The sequence below is a fragment of the Mustela lutreola genome, chromosome 12 (assembly GCF_030435805.1).
Source record: "Mustela lutreola isolate mMusLut2 chromosome 12, mMusLut2.pri, whole genome shotgun sequence".
Classification (NCBI taxonomy): Eukaryota; Metazoa; Chordata; class Mammalia; order Carnivora; family Mustelidae; genus Mustela; species Mustela lutreola.
In genome coordinates, this window is record NC_081301.1 from 30,824,107 (window position 1) to 30,851,853 (window position 27,747).

At 39.5% G+C, this 27,747-nt stretch overlaps 2 protein-coding genes across 5 annotated transcripts in view; one reads left to right on the plus strand and one right to left on the minus strand.

Annotated features, from left to right (window-relative positions):
• TEX10 (testis expressed 10) overlaps positions 1–5,691 on the plus strand; it is a 64,671-nt gene extending 58,980 nt beyond the window's left edge. For all 3 annotated transcript variants that reach the window (XR_009346675.1, XM_059143535.1, XM_059143536.1), the window contains 2 exons: positions 4,037–4,247; positions 5,470–5,691. Coding sequence is in view for 2 of the 3 variants with exons in the window: in XM_059143535.1 (XP_058999518.1) it covers positions 4,037–4,247; positions 5,470–5,583 (325 nt within the window). In the remaining variant the exon portion in view is untranslated. The remainder of the gene's footprint in view (positions 1–4,036; positions 4,248–5,469) is intronic.
• A 1,296-nt stretch (positions 5,692–6,987) lies between these two features.
• Positions 6,988–27,747, minus strand: part of INVS (inversin) — a 174,103-nt gene continuing 153,343 nt past the window's right edge. For both annotated transcript variants that reach the window (XM_059143533.1, XM_059143534.1), the window contains 3 exons: positions 12,075–12,304; positions 11,266–11,340; positions 6,988–8,205 (listed from right to left, as the gene is read on the minus strand). In XM_059143533.1, coding sequence (XP_058999516.1) covers positions 8,099–8,205; positions 11,266–11,340; positions 12,075–12,304 — 412 coding nt within the window. In that variant the 3' untranslated portion in view covers positions 6,988–8,098. The remainder of the gene's footprint in view (positions 8,206–11,265; positions 11,341–12,074; positions 12,305–27,747) is intronic.

The window sequence follows — 27,747 nt, forward strand, 5'->3', positions numbered from 1 at the left end:
CTTTATAAATCCCAAGGAACTTCTTAGGGTTCAAAAAATTTTATAATTTATGAAATGTGTGTATGTTGCTATTTGTTATTTCCTGTCATTGAAATAGCCCCTTTATTGAATACTTTGATGAGAACTTTTAAAGATCTTTTATAATTTCTTATGGAGAAACATCCCACTTTTGACTTTCTGTGGCTGGATGGAACAAAGTTCAGTGTATGAAATATTTTTTACCTGTTTAAAATGCCTAGTTTTAAATGTTTCATGCTAGATATTGAAACAGTTGGTGTTTCCAGAACTCTCTGCCTCTCTTGGGGTAACATTATTTAGTCACAAAAGATGTGTTGCCAGCCAGAATCTTATGTGCTTAAATTCCCTTTTGGGCTACTCTGTCTTCCCAGAGAAGGTGTTTGTAAGGTTATAAATAATGAGAATGCCAGTCAAATTACTAGGACGCTTTGATTTCACAAGAGCTGGCCGAAACATCAGGCTTGACCAGTCAGTTTGAGTTGTTAAAAACCATGGCCACTGGACTTTGAAGAAACTCTCGTCGTCTTCTGGACTAATTGTTAGTAATGAAAAATCTGTTGTCACTGAGTCCTCTTGGTTCTAGGTAGTAATCTGTTCTCTGCAGTTTTACTGTTTTCTCCTTAACTTTTGTGGTTTTGCAGATAAAAGTGTGTCCTCATGTGGGTTTGTTGTTACCTGCCTCTTGAGACTTAGTGTACTCTTCGATCTGAAGTCTGGGTGTTTTTCCTTCAGGTCTGGGAGTGCTCTTATCATTTGTTACCTCCCCTGTTTTTTCTCTTCTAAATGAAGGGAGCCTCTCAATCTGTCTTCTACCTCTGAAACATTTTCCACTTTGTTGTATGTTTTATTTAACTCCATCGAGTTTTAATTTTATCAGCCCTATTCTTTTCTTTTCTTTGCTCTGTTGTGGGTTTTTACTTGACTTATTGTCATTCTTTTTTTTCCCATGATATATTGGTATTACTTTAAAGTTCCTGTCAGTTCTGTTTTTTCTTTTTATTCTCTGGCGTTGGAATTCTCCCTTATGTAGGGAAGCAGGTGTAGCTCTGGAAATTTTTTCATGGGGTTGAACAAACTCCTGTTTTGGATTGTATACTTTTTCTCTGAGTGGATCTTATGAGCGTTTGGTGCAGAGTATGGAGACCTCCCTGTGGGTGAGTTTTACATGTGCATTGTCCTGCCTTCCAGCTATATACATGGAGCCCAGTTCTAGCTTCCTGCCTCCCACACCTAGGGCCTGAAGTCTCAGCTTCCAACACTTAGCTATTGAAAACCCAGCCCTAAAATCCCATATCCAGTTCTGTACCTCTGTTGGGTTCTCTTTATATGACTTCTGTAATGGTTTCTGGCACCTAGAGATTTCACCCATTCTGGCTTTTAAATTTGGCTGTTTTTTTTTTTTTTTTTTTTTTTAGCATTTTATCTGTATTTCTCTGTGATTGGAGTAGAAGGTTGGGGAGGCTGCCAACCTATTTAGAATATGTCAGAAGTTTGTGAATTTACCTGAACTCTTTAAAATTGTATACAAAATACTGAACTTTCATTAGTTTTTAGAACTACGGTTTTGAGTTCTGAAACCTTAATTTCATTGGTCCCCGTTTTTGTTTTTTTTTTTTTTTTTTTTTTTAAGATTTTATTTATTTGAGAGTGCATGTATGCACAAGAGAGAGCAGGAGTGTGGTGGGGGAGGGCCAGAGGGAGAAGGAGAAGCAGACTCCTCCTTGAGCAGGAAGCTGGCCGCAGGGCTCCATCCCAATACCCTGAGATCATGACCTGAGCTGAAGGCAGACACGTAACTGACTGAGCCACCCAGGTGACCCCCAGTTCTGCCCTTTAAACACTTCAGCATGCATACACTTAGAATGAGTACACTCATGACAACTCTTAGAAAACCCTAGGAATGGCTGTTCATATAGTATTTCTTCTATTGCCTGTGGTATCCAGGTCTCTTGTATTTCTTTTTGGCTTGACAATTTTAAATTGTGTATTTTAAGGTGGAGTTTTAAACTTTATTGATCCATTCCACTTATATTTAGTATTGTGTAGAATTTATGAGCTTTTTTTTTTTTTAAGATTCTATTTATTTATTTGACAGAAAGAGAGATCCCAAGTAGGCAGAGAGGCAGGCAGAGAGAGAAGGAAACAGGCTCCTTCTTGAGCAGAGAGCCCGATGTGGGACTCGATCTCTGGATCCCAAGATCATGACCTGAGCCAAAGGCAGAGGCTTTAACCCACTGAGCCACCCAGGCGCCCTTCCTGAGCCCTTTTAGCATAGTTTTGGTCAGCATTTACTTGAAATCCACTCAAGTTAAAATAGAACATGAATATTGAACCATTACAGGGGTAACTTAGAAAACCCAAGGGCTAGGAATTGGGGAAGCAGGAACTGAAACTCCTTAGGAGCCAAAGTAGTTCTCTCTATATTTTCTTCTAGATTGTGTAGTCTTTATCTCTGTACCTTTGCCTCCTTATTAGCTGTGTCTGCAATCTGGCTTTTTTCTCCTTGCATGTGGCTCTACTAACCTGGCTATGCATGAGTCAACAGGGTGAATGAAGTCTCCAAAAAGAGGGTCTGGTTGGCTGAGAATGGATTCAGTATCCACCTTTGATGCAGTTGCTGTATATGAAGTTGGGGAGGTTGATCAAATTGTGAAAGGACTGCAGCTTCTACATTTGGAGGTAGTCAGATTCTCTGAAGGATTTCGGGACTAGGAGGATTATGCACTCTTTTTTTTTTTAAGATTTTTTATTTATCTATTTGACAGAGAGACATCACAAGTAGGCAGAGAGGCAGACAGAGAGAGAGAGGAGGAAGCAGGCTCCCCACTGAGCAGAGAGCCCGATGTGGGGCTCGATCCCAGGACCGGGAGTTCCTGACCTGAGCTGAAGGCAGAGACTTAACCCACTGAGCCACCCAGGTGCCCCGGATTATGCACTCTTGATACAGAATCTCTAACAGACTAAGGTCAGGGCTTTTAGCGGTTAGCCAGTGGACTCTTCATTGCTCCATTTAATTGACACTTCGGGATTGTGGTTAGGCTAGCTGCAAGTCCACTTAACCTTTATCATAAAACATTTTTGTTCCTGCTGTATAAAAATACCAAGAGAATGATGCATACTAAAATTTGATTTATTATTTCTGGCCTTTCATGACCTGGTAATACAGTAATAGTTCCCTAATTGTCTACTTTCTGCAATCCATTTTGGTTCCTTGTGAGCACAACTTTCTCCACAAATCTGTCCTCTTCAAAATATTGAAGCAGCTCAGAATTCAGGTCACACGCATAGAGTTTCATGAAGTTTTGTTGTTTTATGTGTTTTTTTTTTTAAGATTTTATTTATTTTAGAGAGAGAGAGCATGTGAGAGAGCAGTGGGAAGGGAAGGGGGAAGGAATTTCAGTCAGACTTTGAGAGCTGAGTATGGAGACCAGTGAGGGGCTCTGTTGCACAGCTCGGAGATCATGGCCTGAACTGAAACCACTTAACCAGCTGAGCCACCTAAGTGCCTCTATTCTTTTTTCAAGTAAACTCTATCCCCAACATGGGGTTCAAAGACAAGACCCTGAGATCAAGGGTCACATGCTGTACTGACTGAGTCAGGCATCCCATTTTTTTCTTTTTATCAGTGTGACAGTCTTACTCTTGATTTTTGATGTTGTGTAATACTTGAATAATGTTCAGTTGTAGAGAATAGTATGCATATATAGATTATTCTGTTCCTTGGCTAATTCTGTGTTACATGATCACCAGGGCTTCAAGAATGTCCTGTTAAGCCCAGGAAAGTGCTGATTTCTTAGGCTTCCTAGAACTCATTAAATTGGGGAGAGCACCTGGTTCTTTATTGGATTTGCTTAAACTTAGCTCTGATGAAACCTAGTTATTAGTTCTGATTTGTAGAGTTTTATCAGAGAACACCACATGTTTTTTAAAAAGGACATTTTTCAGTTTTAGGAAATACAGAAAGGGTACTCTTTCTATGTGTGTTGGCTCTCTGACTCATTTTTGTCTTTTGTTGTAGGGACAAACTGTGGGGGGTCTGTGTTTCCATCTTGGCTCTCCTGCCTCGAGTCCTCAGGTTGATGCTGCAGAGCCTGCGGGTGAACAGAGCTGGGCCTGAGGAGCTGCCTGTTGTGGGCCAGCTGCTTCGCCTGCTGCTTCAGCACGCACCCCTCAGGACTCATATGTTAACCAACGCCATCTTGGTGCAGCAGATCATCAAGAATATCACGGTAAGAAGTGTGAAACAGGGCTTTGTACTATTACTAGAAAAAGGGATTCCTCGCAGGGAATGGGGCTGTTGCTCTTGGGAGGTTAGGTCCCCTGTGTACATTGACTGACTCTTGGAAGTAAGCCCACCATAGTGATTTTCCAAGGCTTTCCCTAAACACTAGCACCTGCCACTTAACCAGGGGAGGTCTTTGATCCAAAGTCCATAATAAAAGCCATAAAGCAGTCATATTGAAACCAGATGGCAAGCAACTTAGAAGAAGTACAGGCATCAGAGTCACTCCTACCAGGAGTCTGATACAGACTCTGATGATGAACTGTGGTAGTTTGGTATCGTTTTTAAACCTGTCCGTTGTTTTACTTTGCTGTAAGAATAGCAACTTAATTGAGTTTTGGTAACCATAAAATGAGATTACTCAGTTTTTAGTGTAACAGATACTAAGTTCTCAACAAATGTCAGCTGTCATTAAAAAAATTATTTACCAGGAATACACTATAACCAATTTCTAGTCACTTAGTTCACTGGAGAATAAGAGAAAGTTAAGAAGTTGCAGGTTTCAGTCTTGTCTAGTGGTTGGTTCTGTTTTGCAGAGGCATCTCTAGGATTCCTGTAGTGGTTTTGGTTTGGAAGAGTTAGAGGTTTCTTATGTAGGTATTTGGAGCTTTATTAGTTGTTATGTGTAATACTTCAGAGTAATAGAACTTAATTAGATACATGTAACAGGTTCTTGTTCTGAATTTTCTCAGCAGCCTTCTGGAAGTAATGGAAGAGGCGCCATTCAGAAATAGAAGGGAAGAAAAGTCAAGAATTTGGATTATTCTGAGGTTGCAGAATCAGCTTACCTCTATAAGGAAGAGAATGACAGAAAATATCACTTGGCCTTGTAGAATTATTCTCAGTTGATCTTAGTACAAAGATTGTGAGGAAGTCCAGAGTGTAGGGATGGTTGATGGTGAAATTTCATTAGTTCCTAGTATTTGAGAGGGAACAGATGAAAGTAGAAACTGGTAGTACTGCTTGTATTTGGGAGTGTAACTAGGAATTTTCACTGCCAGTGGTAATGCCCAATTAACAAATCTCCATTTCCAGTAAGATTTCCTGTGGTGATTGATAGATAGAAGATGATATTGCAGTGGTTTGGAAGTCTTGTTTGGGTTTGTAAAATACTGTCAGGTAGCATAACAGTTTTGATACAATTCTCAAATTCCTCTTTTTCTTTGCAGACCTTGAAGAGTGGAGGTATTCAGGAACAGTGGCTCACAGACTTGCATTATTGCTTCAATGTATATATCACTGGGCATCCCCAGGGTCCCAGTGCACTGAGTACAGTGTATTGAGTACAGTAAGAGACATCGTGGTACCTCCTGTTTGAAACTGTTTATTCACATCTAATTTTGAAGAGAGACTGATGTAATGTTTGTCATTAAAGTTGAACTTTTAAAGAAGTTTATGAACCTTCCTTTGTTCTAAGGTAGGAAAATAACGCAGGCTGGCTTTTTGGACTAGTACATAATACTTGCTTACAGGTGGTTAGTGTATTTTGCATTTCATAGGAACTAAATATTTATAAAATATACAGTGATAATATAGTATCTTCTATTATTTATCGAGGAAGTAGCAGAGTCTCTGTGTGTGGTCTCACCTCCGGTTCATTCAGACAGCAACAGAAACCAGTTTTTTATTTGGGAATAGTTGCCCTTCTCCATCATGACATTCAGCTTCTGACTATGGAGTCCTATTATATACAGCAGTTTTCTCTCCCCTCTGCAGGAGCAAGATTTTAAGATAGTGCTACAGTTGTTTGGGGTTCTTCTATACCTAACTGGAGCTTGTTTTGATCAAGTTAATTCTTTCAAAAGTACTTTCCGCTAATGGTCTTTTAGAAGCTATTATATAGCAATTTATATTGACCCTTGTACAATATTGGAGATTTAGGGGATTCTGACACCCTCCCCCCAGTCAAAAAGTCTGTGTATAACATTTGATTTCCCCCAGACCTTTACTACTAATAGCATACTGTTGACCAGAAGCCTTATTGATAATCAGTTTACCCATATTTTTTGGTGTTAGATACCTAATTATTAAAGCAAGCTAGAGAAAAAGAACACATTTGCAGTACCACAGCTGTATTTATCAATACTATATGTATTTATTGAAAAACCATGTTCAGTGGATCCATACAAAACCTGGCTGCTCAGTGGTCACCTGTATTCATTATTTTCATAATTATGAAATAATTACCTTAATTTTTTACAGTTTGCTACAGTTAACACTTTATTGCTTACTCTTACTGTCAGGACAGGTGGCAGTAATTTTCAGAAAATGAAAGTGGTTCTAGAAATATTTGAGCCTGTCACTGTTTAGGCCTTCTGTCTATATTCCTATTGTAACTTTGCTCTTAAAAATGTGAAAAAGCCTGTGATCACTGGATTGTATTTATGCCAGATGTTTTTAGAATGTATATAGTTTTAGTTAGGACTGTTTTCCTTGCCAGTAGGAATGGCATTTTGACAAGATTGCTTACCTATACAGGTCAGGCAGAAAAGGCCTGAATTAATACCTTATACGTAAATAGTCTGTAAACCTCCCCAGTTGATTTCTCAGTGCTGGGGTACTGCTGCTGGTGCTCAGCAAGTGAGACTGCTGTTCACAGGACACAGCAGTAACCTGAGGCCTTCAGAGGCTAACATGGGAACTGTAAAATGTAAGGGATCAACAGAGCGCCTGTTATTGTCTTAGGATTTTTTTTTTTAAGATTTTATTTATTTGACAGAGAGAGAGAGAGCAAAAGTAGGCAGAGAGGCAGGCAGAGAGAGAGGGGGAAGCAGGCTCCCTGCTGAGCAGAGAGCCTGATGCAGGGCTCGATCCCAGGACCCTGAGACCTTGACCTGAGCCGAAGGCAGAGGCTTAACCCACTGAGCCACCCAGGTGCCGCCAATTTTTTCTTAAGCTTTTATTTATTTGATAGAGTTCAAACGGAGAGCAGGAGAGGGACAGGTAGACTCCCTGCTGAGCAGGGAACCTCATTAGGGGCCCGATCCCAGGACCTGGAGATTGAGCAAAAGGCAGATGCTTAACTGATTGAGCCACCCAGGTGCCCCAAGATTGATTTATTTTAGAGTGAAAGAGAGAGAGAAAATGAGAGAGCGTGTGTGTTTGGGGTGGGGTGGGTAGGGCAAGGGAGGGGAGGGTTATGAAGGAAAGGGAGAGAATATCCAGCAGATTCCCCAGTGAGTGGTGAGCCTCGTACAGCTCCAGAGGATCGTGACCTGAGCCAAAGGCAGACGTTTTACTGAGCCACCCAGGTGCCCCTTGTCTTAATTTTTAAATGCAAATGCTGGGTCATGATTCTGCTCTAAAATTTAAAAATGATAATGTTGGAATAAGATTTGATTGGAGAGAAAGTGAAATGAAGAAGATGGGTGCTGTAGGACAGGCTCCTAACCACCCATCTCATCTAGTTCTTTACCAGGGCCAAAAACCCAGGCCTGCACCAGCTGGCTGGCAGAAATCTCATGTTCGTGCTCATGTTCTGAGTTTTACTTAGATTTTACTGTTAATTATAAGTTCTGCTTTACAGCTGTACTGACTGAAGTGAAGGTAGACAGCCAAGAAGCTTTGGCACAGTGTACCATGGTCCTTGTAGCACAGGCTAAGTGTACAAAACAGTGCGGTAGAAGAACAGAGAACATTCAGACACGGTCACTTAGTTGTTACCACATTTTCAGGCCACTAAGGCTTTAGGCGTGAGGATTAAAGTTGTCTCAAGATGTAAAAGATGAATCAGCAGAGAATTAGAACTCTGCACTAGCTATTCCAGCTACCCCAGACACATTCTTCCTCCAGAGATGGTCAGAGCTTTGTTTTGGTTTTTGATTGAGTAGCTGGTTGTAGGTTATAAGAAAAATTCTTTGATCTTCCACTGTTCTCAAGGAGGTGTATACACTGCAAGTTGCTCACTGTTGAAAGCAAATACCAGAGAGATAATCAGGTTATTAAATTTAGTACTGAGGAAGAAGGATTTAGGTATGGACTATCCATGGGGCTAGTAAGGTGATGGCCAGTTTGTCATAGAAACAGGATGACTTACTAGCCTTGCATTTTCCCTCATTCTCCAAGATAATAGGACATCTCAACCTAAAGGGGTCAGGTGCTTGTGCTGTGACTGGGACCTAGGTCTTCAGTCTGTCTGCAATAATTGGTATAGCTTTCTCTGCTTTCAACATAAAATACCACAAACCTACATATATACTTACATAGCTTAACTTTCCACAGGCCACAGAGTTGGCTATAGAATCCATTGTAGAAAAAAGATTTGTTGAAAGCTCGATCTTTAAGGATGATAGTCTGATAGGCATATAATCTTGAAGTGGGGCGCCACAGTTGGAAAACTGTGATGTAAAAACCTTCTCTTTTGGTAAATGAGGATGCCAAGGCCAGATGGTTAAGAGAACTTGTTTAGGTCATATTGCTATCTGTTGCTCCTAACTTTTTGTGGAACAAAGCAGCAAATATGAAAGGGGAGTAGTTAAAGTTACAAACATGTCTTATTATTTCTCTCCTGGTTTTATTACTGTTACTTAAAGTTCTTTTACAGTGAAATGTTGATCTGGAACTCTGTTTTCGGCTGCCTTTTGTATCAAGTCTTGAGTTACTTGCATAGCCTTCTATAGGTGGGCAGGAATTCTGCATTCATACAAGGGAGTTATTACCAGTAATCACTTGAGCCATGGCTATTCCATTCATTGGAGTGGATTTTTTTAAATGTAGTTCTTTTGTATTTAAAAAGATGGGCCCGCCAGGTCATCCCAGGGTCCTGGGATTGAGCCCCACATCGGGCTCTCTGCTCGGTAGGGAGCCGGCTTCCTCCTCACTCTCTGCCTGCCTCTCTGCCTACTTATGATCTCTGTCAAGTAAATAAATAAAATCTTTAAAAAAAAAAAAAAGATGGGCCCCCAAATTTAGGATATATATGTATTTTTTAAAGGTTTTATATATATATATATATATTTTTAAAGGTTTTATTTATTTAACAGATATTTATTTATCTATTTATTTAACAGAAAAATCACAAGTAGACAGAGTGGCAGGCGGGGGCGGGGGGAGCAGGCTCCCTGCTGAGCAGAGAGCCCGATGCAGGGCTCAATCCCAGGACCCTGAGATTATGACCTGAGCCGAAGTCAGAGGCTTAACCCACTGAGCCACCCAGGCACCCTGATTATATATATTTTTATATACATACATAAGTGGTCTTATGCTGCTATGTTGTAGGTGGTTTGCAGGGGTTACTGTTGAAGGACTGGAGAGAACACGGATTGTGGATGTGGAGTCTCCCAAATGCATGTGGAGAAACAGTCCAAGGAGGCTATATATATATATATACTTTGTGATATCCAGCTGCCTTTCTGCTTCCTCTTTAAAGAGGTAAAGGCACCACTAAAGCCTTCAGTCAAATATTGGAGCACTTACTATGTGCCAGATAATTTTCTTCAACTGAACAGGACAGTGAACAAATCAGAAGATCCTTAATCCCATGGAATTCTCAAAGCAGAAGAATGAAAACTTTTATTATGGAGAAGACCAAAACTAATGTTCTCTTCTTGGTTCAGTTTGGCATCTGTGATACTACACTGCAGAACATTGTGTGCCTATTTCTGTGGAAATTATTTATAGACATGTTTTCTGTATAAAACACATACTGGTTCCAGCTAAACTAGTTAGCCCTGACAGTCAGCCTGATTCACTGGTTAATGCTTAATGTGAATGGGTGGACCTAACAAAACCTTTTGTTCCCCCAAGTTTAGGTTTAGGAAAAGATTTTCTTCAGTGCTTGTCTATTTCCAAGCCAGTCAGAATTACGTATGTAGGACAAACAAGCTATTTATGTGAAATCCCAAGAAACCACTAAGTATTTGAATTTATTTATTCTGCCCTTTATGTAAAAAACCTTTTGTGCTTCTAAAGCTCTTCTTCATTTTTAAAATTTCTGATTGTCTCAAGAGAAAAATCCAGGACTAAGTACAAAATGCTCTGATTATCTAAATGCTGCTTCTCTGGTGGTTCTATTTGACCATTGTTTTTGAAACTAATTTTCAGTTCATTCAAGTATAACAAAAGTTTTCTTTTTTACATGGAAACTTTCTAAGGAATCAGCTTCAGTTCTTACTGCCCTACCCACTACTCCCTGATCAGCCTGCCTCTATTATATGAGTTGGCCAACTCTTATTAAAGATTGGGCAGTAATGACTCTACCCCCACATCCAGGTTTTCTCCCCATCAAAAACTAAATGAATGTTAAAGTTCATGCTGACAGTCATTGTTCACCTTCCCAGCTGCACTCTGTTCTGCAGGATGACTAGATCGGCAAGGGTGGGGGTACTGTGTTGCCATAGCCACCCATGAGCAACACTGGATCTGACATTAACTGCTGACAGCACTGAACTTATCACCCAAATTTAATGCTGGTGTGAATGAAGGGGGCTCTGAGTAAAACACTCTTGTCTTATAGCTGAAAAGAAAGTTCCCTGAGCTTCTGTATGAGTGAAGCCAGAGCAGGACAGGTTATTAAATATTAAATGTCCTCCTCACAGGATCATGAAAGGCAAAAGCCAGAATTTGTGGTAACAGAACTTCTTCTCAACTTTGAGAAGGAGATGAAGAATCTTAATGTAAAACCAGTATGGAGCAAGAATTCCCCAAGGTCTTATTTGAAGAAAGACAGTATTTTCTCTTCTTTCTTGGTGTGAACAAATATGTAAAAGTGATCAGTAATAGGTACCATTTGTCGTCAGTTGTCTCTACTGGAGGTAATGTTAACAATGACTTGCCTCTTGTGGAGATACGTTGATGCAGTAATAATTCCGAAAGGGAAATGAAAGGTATGCACAGCTCAAATCAAATGACCATTGGAAACCCCTGGCAATATCTCTTGTGATATCTTCAACCTTTGGGGATGAAACAAGGCAAATTCTTCCCCCATATCTCTGCAGTCTGTTTTGCCAGTGCATTGGCTTCCTTACCTGAATTGAGACGCAGCACAGGATGAGCTCTGGAAGATCTTGTGGGATGAGGTACTTTTCCTTCTTGAGAACAACCTGAAATCAACCAACAATGACCATTTCTGACAAGACAGCTGTAGCCTAACCAAGTTCTAAATTCCTCATTGAGGTAAAGGCTTGAGCTTGTTGGTATCTGCCAAGATAAATTAGGTATGGTGTGGAAATACCATGTAGGCCAAGGGTAAAGTTCTGAAGTTTTGCTGCCTGGGCTGCAAGTCTATTTCTAAAGGTGCCTTGGCTCAACGTTTTTCTTTTGGGGAGCTAGCCAGGCTTGTGTCTGCTGGGTTTATTTGGATGGGCTTTTTTCAGAGCTGAAAATGTTTCCACTTAAAGCAGCTCATCTGCTGAACAAGTATTTACTGTAGTGCATGGGTCTGGGGCATTCCCACAGAAGGGCAACCCTAAGGTCAAAGTGAGGCAGACAGGGTCTTCCTGCTCCTGGAGCCCTCCAGATGGGTAATGGGAAGACACAAGCAGTGGTCTTGAGGGGTTTAAAGGATGAGGCATTTAGTAATGAAGGCCAGCAGAAGACGTTTTGGCTGGAAGGCTCTCTGGGTTGAAATGGTAGAATGCATAGTGAAACCAATTCTGACCCAGAGCTGCTGGAGACATTAAATGTGGATGCTGAGGATTCTTTTGGTGCCTGGAAATAGAATAATAAAATTCCTACCTGAAAGGAGGTTTGCTCATTGTAATTAAATTCCATTTTGGATACTGATGTAACACTCTGGGGATGCTTGTCAACTACAGAGTGCCCAAAGGACAATTACCGTAGATTTGCTTGAGTACTGAGTGTCTAGTGGACTTTGTGCCTGAGCTGCCCTTGGATGAACTCTTGGTGGTCCTGGTTACTGCAGTGTTCTTTGGGGAGGTTAGTTCCAGTTCTTTCCTCCAAATTTGAAGCAACAATGCCAGGCACTCTCGGTTCCATCTGTCCACATCTCTGGCTCCAAGCTCCTTCATATGCAGAAGGTGAGACAGGTGCTTCCTAAGCTGGTAGCTGGTGGGGTCAGAAGACAAGAAAGGCTTTACGATCATAGTACTGTGAAACATGTTTCCTGGAAGCTATAGGAATAGTACTTGATGAACTGGGAGATTCATTTAAGCTCCCATTTCTGCTTTACAGCGGCAGTATGTTTAATGTTTTTTGTTTTGTTTTGTTTAATCAGACACTTCCTGAACTAGGAATCAGTTGAGTCTGCCTTTAGGGTCAGGCAAGCCAATGTCTAAACACATAAATGCAGTATGAGAAGTACTGGGCAAGAATGAGGAGCTAGATGGCATGGGACAATGTGGGGACTGAAAATTGGTGGTGGTCTGATAAGGCTTTATAAGGCTGGTGTTTGTGCTGGGTTTTAAAGGATGTGTAGGCGCTTAGCAGGCAGAGAAGGATACTCTGGGCAGCAGAACTGGCATAAGCAGAGGTGTGGGTATATGTGCCAGAAAATTAGTAATGAGATGTATTTAAAGCACTGTGTATTTGGTGAAGGAAAAATGGAATGCTACATTACACTGTGGAAGGAGCCAACATTTATTCAGAGTCTGTTATATATCAGGCATTTTCCTTATGATTAAGCCAAAAATAAATCCATGAGGCAGGCATGAAGAGTCTGGTAAAGGCTGAGTAGGTGGGATGTTACCAAGATGGCAACATAGGTTGTTCTAGACTTGGCTTCCCCTTAAAAGAACAATTAACTATTCACAGATAAGACACTGTTGAGAAAGTGCTAGAATATGGGAGTGAGGTTGCAGCCCTTTGCATCACAGAGACCAGATAACACTGCATTCGCATATGAGGAACACCTACATGCTGACTGCACTACACAGTAGAATGCACACCAGGCTGGTGTAGCACCATGCCAAAATATCTGCCTTGAGCCTTTGCATGGTTCCTCAAATGGGAAAAGAGAACCCATGGTGGAATCCAGCTCCCCCAGCATTGTGGGTCATGCCTTGGGGCCTGTCCTGCTGCCCTGCCAATTCATGGAAGTGAATTCATAGCCCCACCTACTGCTAAATCTAGTACCCAGCCACCCAACCATCTAGTAAGCCTGACCAGAAACCCTAGGCTACTCACAGTCCCTCCTAAAGCCTTTCTTGGTCAGAGAACCAACCCAATAGGCCTATCCAGCTGTTCTCAGGCAGCAGCACAAACTCAAATTCCCTTGCCCCAAAATAGACTGCTCTGATAGCAAGGTTCTCCCTGCCCAAGGATGTTACTAGTAGACAGGTCCAGAAACCCAAACTGAGCTGCCCGGGAAGAACTGTCTTGGCTAAAGCAAACCTGTAAATTGTGGAAGAGAAGACCACTCACTCAGGAACATCAGAAATCAAGAATCACAAAAAATCAGGTAAACATGACACTGCCAGAGGAAATGAGTAAAACTCTGCTAACTAAACCTAAATCTATGAATTGTTATATAAAAAATTCAGAAACCCCCCGAAGTTTAGTGAACCACAAGAATGCATGGACAACCAAATGAAATTGGCAAGATAATCCATGAACAAAATGAGTTAAGCAACAACAACAACAACAAAAATTTTAAAAATCCTAGAGCTGAAAAATACATGTCTGAACTGAAGAATTCAATAGAGAACTTCAAAGGTACACTTTACCATGTACCATGGGGCTATATAGAAGAAAGAACCAGTGACTTAGAAGACAGGACATTTGAAATTAGAAGAGCAAAATGAAGAGCACAAATGCACTATGGGAATTCCAGAACAGAAAGAATGGGACAGAAAATATGTTTAAAGAAGTAATGGCTAAAAGGTTCCCAAACCTGGAGAAAGAAATGGATATCCAGACCCATGAAACCCAAAGAACTCTAAATAGAACCTGAATAGTGGTATACTAAGACATATTATATTGTCAAAACTCAAATTTTCAAATAAGCTAAAAAAGTTAAATATAAAACAACTTCCATAAGACTATAAATGCATTTCTCAACAAAAAATTTTCAGGCCTGGAAGAATAGGACAATATATTGAAAATATGAAAGGAAAAAACTGTCAGTTAAGAATTCTATAGCTGGCAAAGCTGTCCAGAAATGGGGATATATCAAACTAAAACAAGGAATCCATAATCACTAGACCTTCCTTATAAGAAATGCTAAAGGAAAGAATTCTATAGCTGGCAAAGCTGTCCTTCAGAAATGGAGAGATAAAGAACAATCTAAAACAAGGAATCCATAAGCACCAGACCTTCCTCATAAGAAATGCTAAAGGGAACTGAATGGAAGTAAAAGGATGCTAAATCAGAAGGTAGCATAAAACTCACTGTTAATGGTAAACATATAGTCAGAATTAGAATCTGTAATATGATAATGGTTGTGCATAATGTACTTCAACTCTAGTGTAAAAGTTTAAAAAATTTAGGTGTACCTGCATGGCACAGTGGGTTAAATGTCTGACTCTTGGTTTCAACTCAGGTCATAATCTTAGGGTCATGAGATTGAGCCCTGCATCAGGCTCTCTGCTCGGTGTGGAGTCTGCTTAAGACTTTACCTCTTCCACCTCCCACCCCATATTCGCTCTCTAAAATATTTTTTTTTAAGTTCAAAAACTTAATAAAAATACAACTACAGTAGTCCATTATTGGGCATACAGTGTAAAAAATATGTAAACTTCAACATCAGTAAGCTAATGTGGGTGGGTAAAAAAAGTGTAAAGTTTAGGAGTGCTATTAAAGTTAAGTTGTTACCAGTTTAGGGTGTTATAACAAAATAAAGATATTTTGTAACCATAAGGGAAAAACTGTGCTAATTACACAAAAGAACATGATAAAGAAGCATACAGATACCAAAAGATAACAGAACACACACAAGACAGGATAAGAAACAAGGTGCAACAGTTCTACAAAACAGCCAGGAAAAGAAAAAAAAATTGCAATAGTAAGTCCTTATTTATCAATAATTACTTCAAAAGTTAATGATTTAAATCCTCCAAAAGACATAGAATAGCTCAGTAGATTGGAAAAAAATAATCCAAGGATATGCTGCTTCAGAGTGAAGGGATGGAAAAAGGTATTTCAAGCAAATGCTAACAAAATAGCATAGGTAAATATATCAGACAGAACAGACTTTAAAATAGTAAAAAAAGACACAAAGAAGGCCATTATATAATGATAATAAGGTCGATCCATCAAGAAGATATATTTGTTTTTTTTGGGGTTTATTCTATTTTACTGGATTTTATTTATTTGACACACAGAGCACAAGCAGAGTGGCCGGGAGAGGGAGAGAGAGAGAAGCAGACTCTGCTGAGCAGGCAGCCTGATGCAGGGCTCAATCCCAGGAACCTGGGATCATGACCCAAGCCGAAGGCAGCTGCTTAACCAACTAAGCCACTCAGGCCCCCCAAGAAGATATATTTGTAAATATTTATGCACACAATGTTGGCACACCTAAATATATAAAAGCAAAAACTGACAGCTATCAGCAGAAATAAACAGCAATACAATGATAGCTGAGAACTTTAATACCCCACACTCAACAATGGATAGATCACTTAGAGCATCAGTAAAGAAAAAAAAAGTATTTGAATAACACTAGAGATCAATTTGACCTGACATATAGCACATTCCATCCAGCAACAGAATAGACATTCTTCTCAAGCACACATGGGGCATTTCCTAGGAGAGACCGTATCTTAGGTCTCTTAGAAGTGTGGCAAATTCAAGAAGACTGGAACCATACCAAGTATCTTCTTTGACTACAGTAGTATGAAAATGGAAATAAGTAGGAGTAGGAAAACTGGAAAATACACAAATACATGGAAATTAACATTTTCCACGTTAGAAGAAATCAAAGGGAAAGTGAAGTATCTTGAGGCAAACAAAAGAAAATACAACACACCAAAACTTGTGGAATGCAGTAACAAGTTTTAGGAAGGAACTTCATGCAATAAATACCTACGTTAAGAAGAAAGATCTCAAATAGATAACCTACCCCTACACTTTAAGAAAATAGGAAAAGAACAAACTAAGCCCAAAATTACTGAAAGAGTGAAATAAAGATGGAGCAGAAATAAGTGAAATAGCAGGAAAACAGCAGAGAACATTAACAAAATTAAGAGTTGTTTCTTTGAAAAAAAAATTGACAACCTTTAGCTAGACTAAAGAGATGATGCAGATCAACAAAATTTTGATGAAAAAGGAGACATTACAATTGATACAATAGAAAGGCAATGGACAGTAAGACACTACTAGGAACAACTATACAACAAACTAAACAACTCAGAAGAAATGGAAGTTAATAGAAACCTACAACCTACCAACACAGAGTCAAGAAGAAACAGAAAATGTGAATAGACAAATTACTAGTAAGAAGATCGAATCAGTAATCAAAACCTCCCAGTGAAGAAAAGCTCAGGACCACTTGGCTGATGAATTTTACCAAACATTTAAAGTATTAATGCCAGGGTGCCTGCTGGCCTAGTAAATACAGCATGCAACTCTTGATCTTAGGTTTGTAGGTTCAAGCCCCATGTTGGGTGTAAAGATTGCTTAAAAGTAAAATATTAAGAAATAACACCAATCCTTTTAAAACTTTTCCCAAAGAAGAATTGAAGAGTAGGGAACACTTGCAAACTCATTTCATGATGTCAGCATTACCCTGATACCAAAGACACAAAAGGAGACTACAAGCCAATAATCTTAATGAATATAGATGCAGAAATTCTCAATAAAATAGCAAGAACTGAATTCACATTAAAAGGATCATTTACCATGCCTGAGTGGGATTTGCCCCGAAATGAAAAGATAGTTTAACATACATAAAATCAAAGTGCTAGATTTTATGTACTAGAATGAAAGGAAAACATGATTATTTCAATAGAAAAAATGCATTTTACAAAATTTAACATCTGGGGCACCTGGGTGGCTCAGATGGTTAAACGTCTGCCTTCAGCTCAGGTCATGATCCTGGGGTCCTGGGATCGAGCCCCACATCATGCTCCTCACTCACTGGGGAGCCTACTTCTCCCTCTGCCTCTCCCTCTGCTCATTCTCTCTCTTTCTGTACCTCTCTCAAATGAATAAATAAAATCTTTGAAAAAGATTTAACACCTGATTTCATGGTAAAGACTTAAGAAATTAGGTACAGAATTAATATACCTCAACATAATAAAGGTCACATATGACAGGTTCACAGTTAACATCAAACTCAATGGTGAAAAGTTGGAAACTTTCCCTCTGAGATTAGGAACAAGATAAGGGTGTCTACTCAACTCCTATTCAACACAGTCCTAGAAGTACTGGAAGTCCTAGCTAGAACAATCAGGCAATAAATAAATAAATAACTGACTGACATTGCGCAAGTAAAGGAAGAAGTTAATCTCTATTTACGGATGACTTTATATATAAAAAAACTTAAGGACTCTACCAGATAAGCTGTTACATCTGTTCAACAAATTCAGTGCAGTAGCAGGATACAAAAATAACATACAAAAATAAGTGGCATTTTCTAACACTAACAACAAATTATCTGAAAAGTAATAAAATGATCTCATAATAGCATCAAAAACAAAATGGAGGAGCAAGATGGCAGAGGAGTAGGAGACCTAAATATTGGGTCCCAGGGGTTCAGCTAGTATCAAACCATTCTGAACACCTACAAAATCAAGATAGAAGAGAAGAGCAGCAGTTGTAGGAACAGAAAATCAACCACTTTCTGGAAGGTAGGACATGTGGAGAAGTGAATCTGAGGCGACATGGGAAGATAAGACTGTGGCGGGGGGGGGGGGCTGGCTCCTGGTAAGTGTTAGAGCAGTAGGGCACAAAATCCGAACTTTTAGGAGTCTGCTCCACCGAGGGATATCATTCCAGAGGCTAAGTGGTGGGTGGAGACCTCATGGTCTCAGGACCTGCGGGGTCGCAAAGACCAGGGGTATCTGAGTGTGGCAGAGCTGCCAGGTATCGGAGTGGGGAAGCCGGCTGCAGAGACTGAGCCATGGCAGTGGGGGTGGGGGTTTCTCAGCTCAGGGTTACCTTAAACTGAGATCTAAGGCACAGTTGGGCCACTGCTAGAGCAGGGACCCCACAAGTGGCAGATCCGGAGAGACCCCCTTCTTTCCTCCTCTGGGTGGAATGGCGTGGGTGTACATTGCAGGAATCTGCTGGGTTTGGAGATTCCAAACAGGGCTGTGCACCAGAGATAGAAAGGCTTGGTTACAGGCTCGGTGAGCTCAGAGTGTGGCTGGAGACCAGGGAGACAGGAGGGATTGCTTGCTTTTCTCCAAGGATGCACTGAGGAGTGGGGCCCTGAACTCTAGGCTCCTACGGGTCAGAAACTGGGAGGCCGCCATCTTCATTCTCCTCCAAAGCTGTATGGAAGGTGTTCAGGGAACAAAAGCTTCTAAGAGCAAAACCGAGCAGATTTTAGAGCAGAGTCTTAGGCCCCTGGCAAAAGCAGTGCAATTCTGCCTTGGGCAAAGACATTTGAGAATCACTGCAACAGGCACCTACCCAGAAGATCAGCAAGAACATCTAGCCAAGACCAAGACCAAGACCACTGATCAATGAGAAATGCAAAACTGTAGAGCTAGGGAAAAGCAACACACAGAATTCATGGCTTACCCCACCCCTCCATGAACTTTTTAGTCTTTCAAAGTTAATTTTTTTTAAATTTTATTTTTTATTCTATTTTTTAAAAATATTTTATTTATTTATTTGACAGACAGAGATCACAAGTAGGCAGAGAGGCAGGCAGAGAGAGGAGGAAGCAGGCTCCCCGCTGAGCAGAGAGCCCGATGTGGGACTCGATCCCAGGACCCTGAGATCATGACCCGAGCCGAAGGCAGCGGCTTTAACCCACTGAGCCACCCAGGCGCCCCTATTCTATTTTTTAAAAAATTTCCTCCTTCCTACTTTAATGTTTTGAACTATTTTTTAAAAGGTTTTATTTATTTGACAGACAGCGAGAGAGGGAAGACAACCAGGGGGAGTGGAGAGGGAGAAGCAGGCTTCCCAACCAAGCAGGATCCAGAACCTGGGACTCGATTCCAGAACCCTGGGATCATGACCTGAGCCAAAGGCAGATGCTAAATGACTGAGCCACCCAGGCATCCTGTTTTTAACTATTTTATCTTATCAATACCTTTTTAAAAATCTTTTTTTTCCATATTTTATCCCTTCATTGTATATAACCTTATTTTTTCTATACATATATGGTTTTTTCCTTTAAAATTTTGGGATACCGTTTCTTCTAACAGATCAAAATATACCCTAAATCTAGTGCATGGCTTTGTTCTAGTCTCCAGGCTGATCACATTCTTTCCTCTTTTTTTCTTTTTTCAACCAATTTCTTAGCAATTCCTTTTTTAGTATCTTTTTAAAATTTTTCATCTTTACAATCATATTCCATCTCTTCATTGTGTTTAGCCTTATTTTTGTGTATATATAAGTTTTTCTTTAAAATTTTGGGAGGTAGTTTCTTCTAACAGACTAAAATACACCCAAAATCAAGTGTGTGGCTCTGTTCTATTCACCAGTCTAAATACACACACACACACACACACACACACACACACACACACACACACTTTCTTTTTTTCCCCTCTTCTCCCCCCAGTTCCCGGTCTCTTCTGATTTGGTTAGTGTATGTTTTACTGGGGTCATTGCTACCCTTTTAGTATTTTATTCTCTCATTCATCTCAAGGTGGAAAACTCACCACAAAAAAAAAAAAAAAAAAAAAAAAAGGAGAAGAAGAGGCAGTACCAATGGCTAGGGACCTAATCAATATGGACATTAGTAATATGTCAGAACTAGGGTTCAGAATGACGATTATCAAGATGCTAGCTGGGCTTGAAAAAAGCATGAAGTTTACTAGAGAATCCCTTTCTGGAGAAATAAAAAACTAAAATCTAACCAAGTTGAAATAAAAATAAAACTATTAATGAGGTTCAATAAAAAATGGAGGCTCTTACTGCTAGGATAATTGAGGCAGAAGAGAGAATTAGTGATGTAGAAGACCAAATTATGGGGGAAAAAAAAAAGCTGAGCAAAGGACAGTCAACTACTGGACCACAAGAGGAGAATTTGAGAAAAAAGTGAGATCATAAAATGAAATAATATTAGAATAATTGGGATCCCAGAAGAAAGGCAGAAGGTATATTGGAGCAAATTATAGCAGAGAATTTATCTAATTTCGCAAAGGGAACAAGCATTAAAATCCGGGAGGCACAGAGAATCCCCATCAAAAATCAGTAAAAATAGGTCCACACCCTGTCATCTAATGGTAAAACTTACAAGTCTCAGAGACAAAGAGAAAATCCTGAAAGCAGCTCAGGACAAGAGGTCTGTAACCTACAACAGTAGAAATACTAGATTGGCAGCAGACCTATCCCCAGAGACCTGGCAGGCCAGAAAGGACTGGCATAATATATTCAGAGCAGTAAGGGAGAAAAATATGCAGCCAAGAATACTATATCCAGCTAGGCTGTCATTGAAAATAGATAAAAAGCTTCTAGGACAAACGAAAACAGAATTTGCAAACACTAAAGAAGCCCTATAGGAAATATTGAAAGGGGTCCTCTAAGCAAAGAGAGCCTAAAAGTAACAGACCAGAAAGGAACAGAGACAATATACAATAATAGCACCTTACAGGCAATACAATGGCACTAGATTCATAACTTTTGATAGTTACCCTGAATGTAAATGGGATAAATGCCCCAATCAAAACACACAGGGAATCAGAATGGATTAAAAAACAAAACAAAACAGAAACAAGACCCATCGATACGCTGTCTGCAAGAAACTCATTTTAGACCAAAAGACACATCCATATTTAAAGTGGAAAACAATTTACCATGCTAATGGACACTAAGAGAAAGCTTGAGTGGCAATCCTTATATCAGATAAATTCGATTTTAAGCCAACAACTATAATAAGAGATGAGGCAGGACACTATATCATCCTTAAAGGGTCTGTCCAACAAGAAGATCTGACAATTTTAAATATGTATGCCCCTAATGTGGAGGCAGCCAATTATATAAACCAGTTAATAACAAAATCAAAGAAACACATCGACAATAATACAATAATAGTAGGGGACTTTAACACCTCCCTCACTTAAATGGACAGATCATCTAAGCAAAAGATCAAAAATAAGGGCTTTAAATGACACATTGGACCAGATGGACATCACAGATATATTCATCCCAAAGCAACAGAATACACATTCTTCTTTAATGTACATGGAACAGTCTCTAGAATAGATCACATCCTGGGTCACAAATCAGGTCTCAACCAGTACGAAAAGACTGGGATCCTTCCCTGCAAATTTTCAGACCACAGTGCTCTGAAGCTAGAACTCAATCACAAGAGGAAAGTTGGAAAGAACTCAAATACATGGAGGGTAAAGAGCATCCTACTAAAGAATGAATGGGTTAACCACAAAATTAAAGAAGAATTGAAAAAAATTTGTGGAAACAAATGAAAATGAAAACACAACTGTTCAAAATCTGGGACACAGCAAAGGCGGTCCTGAGAGGAAAGTATATAGCGATATAAGCCTTTCTCAAGAAACAAGAAAGGTCTCAAGTACACAACCTAACCCTACACCCAAAGGAGCTGAAGAAAGAACAGCAATGAAAGCCTAAACCCAGCAAGAGAAGAGAAATAATAAACATCAGAGCAGAAATCAAGGAAATAGAAACAAATAGAACAGTAGAACAGATCAACGAAACAAGGAGCAGTTTCCTCGAAAGAATTAATAAGATTGATAAACACCCAGCCAGACATATCAAAATAAAAGAGAAAGGACCCAAATTAATAGAATCGTGAATGAAAGAGGAACGATCACAACCAACACCAAAGAAATACAATTATGAGAACATATTATGAGCAACAATACACCAGCAAATTTGACAATCTGGAAGAAATGGATGCATTCCTAGAGACATATAAACTACCAAAACTGAACCAGGAAGAAACAGAAAACCTGAAAAGACCCATAACCAGTAAGGAGATTGAAGCGGTCATCAAAAATCTCCCAACAAAAAGGAGCCCAGGGCCAGACAGCTTCCCAGGGGCATTCTACCCAACATTTAAAGAATTAACACCTATTCTCCTGAAATTGTTCCAAAAAATAGAAATGGAAGGAAAACTTCCAAACTCATTTTATGAGGCCAGCCTTACCTTGATCCCAAAACCAAAGACCCCATCCAAAAGGTGAATTACAGAGCACCTGGGTGGCTCAGTGGGTTAAGCCTCTGCCTTCGGCTCAGGTCATGATCTCAGGGTTCTGGGATCGAGTCCTGCATTGGGCGCTCTGCTCAGCAGGGAGCGTGCTTCCTCCTCTCTCTCTCTGCCTGCCTCTATGCCTACTTGTGATCTCTCTCTGTCAAATAAATAAATAAAATCTTAAAAAAAAAAAAGGTGAATTACAGACCAATATCCTTGATGAAAATGGACGGAAAAATTCTCACCAAAATAATAGTCAGTAGGATCCAATAGTATATTAAAAGGTTTATTCACCATGACCAAGTGGGATTTATTCCTGGGCTGCAAGTTTCATTCAACATCCACAAATCAATCAATGTGATACTATACATTAATAAAAGAAAGAACAAGACCATATGATACTCTCAATAGATGCTGAAAAAACATTTGACAAAGTACAGCATCCTTTCTTAATCAAAACTCTTCACAGTGGAAAAAAAAACTTTACAGTGTAGGGGTAGAGTGTACATACCTCAATATCATCAAAGCCATCTATGGAAAAACCACAGCAAATATCATTCTCAGTGGGGAAAAACTGAGAGCCGGCAGGGCTGTCTACTATCACCACTGCTATTCAACATAGTACTATAAGTCCTAGCCTCAGCAATCAGACAACAAAAGGAAATAAAGGGCAACCAAATCAGCAGAGAAGTCAAACTCTTACTCTTTGCAGATGATATGATACATTATGTGGAAAACCCAAAAGACTCCACCCCAAAACTGCTAGAACTCACACAGGTATTCAGTAAAGTGTCAGGATATAAAATTAATGCACAGAAATCAGTTGCATTTCTATACAGCAAAAGCAATATAGAAGAAAGAGAAATTAAGGAGTTGATCCCATTTATAACTGCACCCAAAACCGTAAGATACCTAGGAATAAACTTAACCAAAGAGGCAAAGAATCTGTACTCAGAGAACTATAGAATAGTCATGAAAGAAATTGAGGAAGACACAAAGAAATGGAAAAATTTTCCATGCCCATGGATTGGAAGAACAAATATTGTGAAAATGTCTATGTTACCTAAAGCAGTCTACATATTTAATGAAATCTCTATCTAAATACCATCAAAAATTTCAAAGAAATGGAAAATATAATCCTAAAATTTATATGGAACCAGAAAAGACCCCGAATAGCCAGAGGAATGTTGAAAAAGAAAACTAAAGTTGGTGGCATCACAATTTCAGACTTCAAGCTCTATTACAAAGCTGTCATCATTAAGACAGTATGGCTGGCACAAAAACAGACCCATAGATCAATGGAACGGAACAGAGAGCCCAGAAATGATCCCTCAACTAATCTTTGACAAAGCAAGAATGTCCAATGGAAAAAAGTCTCTTCAACAAATGGTGTTGGAAAAATTGGACAGCCACATGCAGAAGAATGAAACTGGACCACTTTCTTGCACCACACACAAAGACAAATTCAAAATGGGTGGAAGACCTTAATGTGAGACAGGAAACCATCAAAATCCTAGAGGAGAACACAGGCAGCAACCTCTTCAACCTCAGCTGCAGCAGCTCCTTCCTAGAAACACAGTGAAAGGCAAGGGAAGCAGGGGCAAAAATGAACTATTGGGACTACATCAAGATTAAAAGGTTTTGCACAGCAAAGGAAACACTCAACAAAACCAAAAGACACCCGACAAAATGGGAGAAGATATTTGCTAATGACATATCAGATAAAGGGTTAGTATTCAAAATCTATAAAGAACTTACCAATGGGCAGAAGACATGAACAGACATCTCTGCAAAGAAGACATCCTGATGGCCAACAGACACATGAAAAAATGCTCAACATCACTCGGCATCAGGGAAATACAAATCAAAACCACAGTGAGATACCACCTCACACCAGTCAGAATGGCTGAAATTAACATGTCAGGAAATGATAGATGTTGGCAAGGATGTGGAGAAAAGGTAACCCTCCTACACTGTTGGTGGGAATGCAAGCTAGTGCAGCCACTCTGGAAAACATTCTGGAGGTTCCTCAACAAGTTGGAAATAGAACTACCCTACAACCCAGCAATCATACTACTGGGTATTTACCCCAGAGATACCAATGTAGGGATTGAAGGAGCATGTGCCCCTGAATGTTTATAGCAGCAATGTCCACAATAGTCAAACTATAGAAAAAACCTAGATTTCCATCAACAGATAAATGGATAAAGAAGAGGTGATAACACACACACATCCCCAAGCAGATGCACGCGCGCGCGTGCGTGCGCACGCACACACACACACACACACACACACACACACACACACGGAATACTATGCAGCCATCAAAAAGCCCTGAAATCTTGCCATTTGCAATGACGTGGATAGAACTAGAGGGTATTATGCTATGCAAAATAAGTCAATCAGAGAAAGACAATTATTGTAGGATTTCTCTGATATGAGGAATTTGAGAGGCAGGGCGGGGGTCATGGGGGTTAAGGAAGGAAAAAATGAAACAAGATGGGATTGGGATGGAGACAAACTGTAAATGACTGTTGATCTTATGAAACAAACTGAGGGTTGCTGGGGGCTGTTGGGGAAGGATAGGGTGGCTGGGTTATGGACATTGGGGAGGGTCCATGCTATGGTGAGTGTTGTGAAATGTGTAAGCCTGATGATTCACAGATCTGTACCTCTGGGGCAAATAATGCATTGTATGTTAATTTAAAAAAAGGAAAAAAAAAAAAGAATAAAGACATGTACAAAGGGGCGCCTGGGTGGCTCAGTGGGTTAAAGCCTCTGCCTTCGTTCGGCTCGGGTCATGATCCCAGCGTCCTGGGATCGAGCCCCACATCGGGCTCTCTGCTCAGCAGGGAGCCTGCTTCCTCCTCTCTCTCTGCCTCCCTCTCTGCTTACTTGTGGTCTCTGTCAAATAAATAAATAAAATCTTTAACAACAACAAAAAAAAGACATGTACAGAAACACACACACACACACACAAATATGAATAAATTCAACTAAAGAGATGAAAGATCTCTACATTGAAAACTACAGAACACTGATGAAATAAATTGAAGACACAAATAATTGGAAAGGTACTATGTGTTCTTGTATTGGAAGAATATTATTAAAACATCTGCAGTGCCCAAAGCCAAGTATAGATTCCATGAAATCCCTATCAAGAGTCCAATGGCATTTTTTTGCAGAAGTAGAAAAATTCTAAAATTCATATAGAAGTATAAAAGACCTCAGTACCCAATGCATTCCTGAAAAAGAAGGGAGAAGTCTCATACTTCTGATTTCAAACTATATTATAAAGCTATAGTAATCAAAACAGTATGGTACCCATATAAAAACAGATGCCTAGACCAGTGGAAGAGAATTAAGTGCCCAGAAATAAATCCATGCATATAAGGTCAACTATATTTGATAGGGGAGCCTCAGTGGAGAGAAGACCATTGTTTAATAGACCGTGCTGGAAAAATTGGTTATTCAAATGTAAAAGAATGAAACTAGACTCTTATCTTAACACCACTCACAAAAATTAACTGGAAATGGATTAAAAAGACCTAAATGTAAGACCAGAAATTCCTAAAACTCAGGAAAAAAACCTCCCTTGCTAAAGACATATATATACATTTTTTTTTTTTTTTGGATATGATGCTAATAAAGAAAATAAAGAAGTGAAACTACAAAATAAAAAGCTTAAGCACAGCAAAATAAATGACAATATGTGGAAATGAAAAGACAATCTGTGGAATGGAAAAAATATTTACAAATCATATATCTGATAAGAGGTTATTATCTAAAATACATAGAGAACTCCTACAACTAAATAGCAAAAAAATCCCAAATAATCCATTGGAGAAAATGGGCAAAGTACCTGAATAGACATTTTTAAAAAAATGATACATGAGTGGCTAACAGGTTCATGAGAGGGTGCTCAACATCATTAATTGTAGAGGAAATTCAAATTATAACCAAGATGAGAGATCACATTGTGTCTGGTAGCATGGCTATTATCAGAAGATGAGATAACCAATGTTGGCAAGATGTGCAGAAAATGGAGCCCTGTTCTGTTGGTAGAATAGTAAATTGGTTTGGCCACTATGGAAAAACTATGGATTTTTCTCAAAAAATTAAAAATGGAACCACATATGATCCATCAGTTCTACTTTTGGGGATATATGTAGAAGGAAATTAAAATCTATGTTGAGATACCTGCATCCCCATATTCATTTTAGCACTATTTATAATAGTCAAGACACGGAAACATCCTACGTTGTCCATCTACATATGAATGGATAAAGAAATTAGGGTTTACATACAAGAGCCATAAAAAAGGAAATTCTGCCATTTGTGACAACATGGATAGACTTTGAGGGAATTATGCTAAGTGAAATAAGCCAGAGAAAGCTAAATACTGTACTTATTATACTTAAATATGGAATCTTAAAAAGGAAAAAAAAAAAAAAAGACCAGATTTTGTGGTTACCAGAGGTAGGGGGTAAGAGGGGAAGGAACTGGGTATGATGATCAAAAGATACAATCTTCCAGTTACGAGATAATTAAGTACTGGGGATATAATGTACAGCATGATGGTTATATTAACACTGCTTTACGGTATATAGATAAAAGTTGTTGAGAGCATCCTCAGAATTTTCATCACAAGGAAAAAACCCAATTTTTCCCCCTGCTTCTTTTTAATATCTACTTGAGATGATGGACCCTAACTAAACGTACTGTGGTAATCATTTCATATGAATCATATATGCAAGTCAAGTCATTATGCTGTGCACCTTAAACTTATACAAGGCTGTATGTCAATTATCTCTCAGAACTGGTGGAGGGAAAAGGCTGAGTAACTTGCAGAACTTCTCACAGCTAAAGCCAAGAGAGATCAACATTCAGACTCAGTGCCTTCTGACCCAACAGCCAAGTCCAGCTAAGGACTTTCATCTTGATCTGTACTGTGTACTTGGTGGGGATCTGCCAAGGTTTTTTTTTTTTTTTTTTTTAAAAAAAAAGGTGGCCAAAGTGGGGTGCCTGGGTGGCTCAGTTGGTTAAGTGTCCAGCTCTTGATTTTTGGCTCAGGTCATGATCTCAGGGTTACGAGACTGAGCCCTACATTGGACTGTGCTCAGTCAGTATGGAGTCTGCTTCAGACTCTCTCTCTCTCCTTTTGCCCCTCTCCCCCATGTGCCGGCTCCTTCTCTAAAATAAATAAATCTTAAGGAAAAAGCGGTGGCAAAAGTAAGAGCTGTATTTTACTAAGTTCATT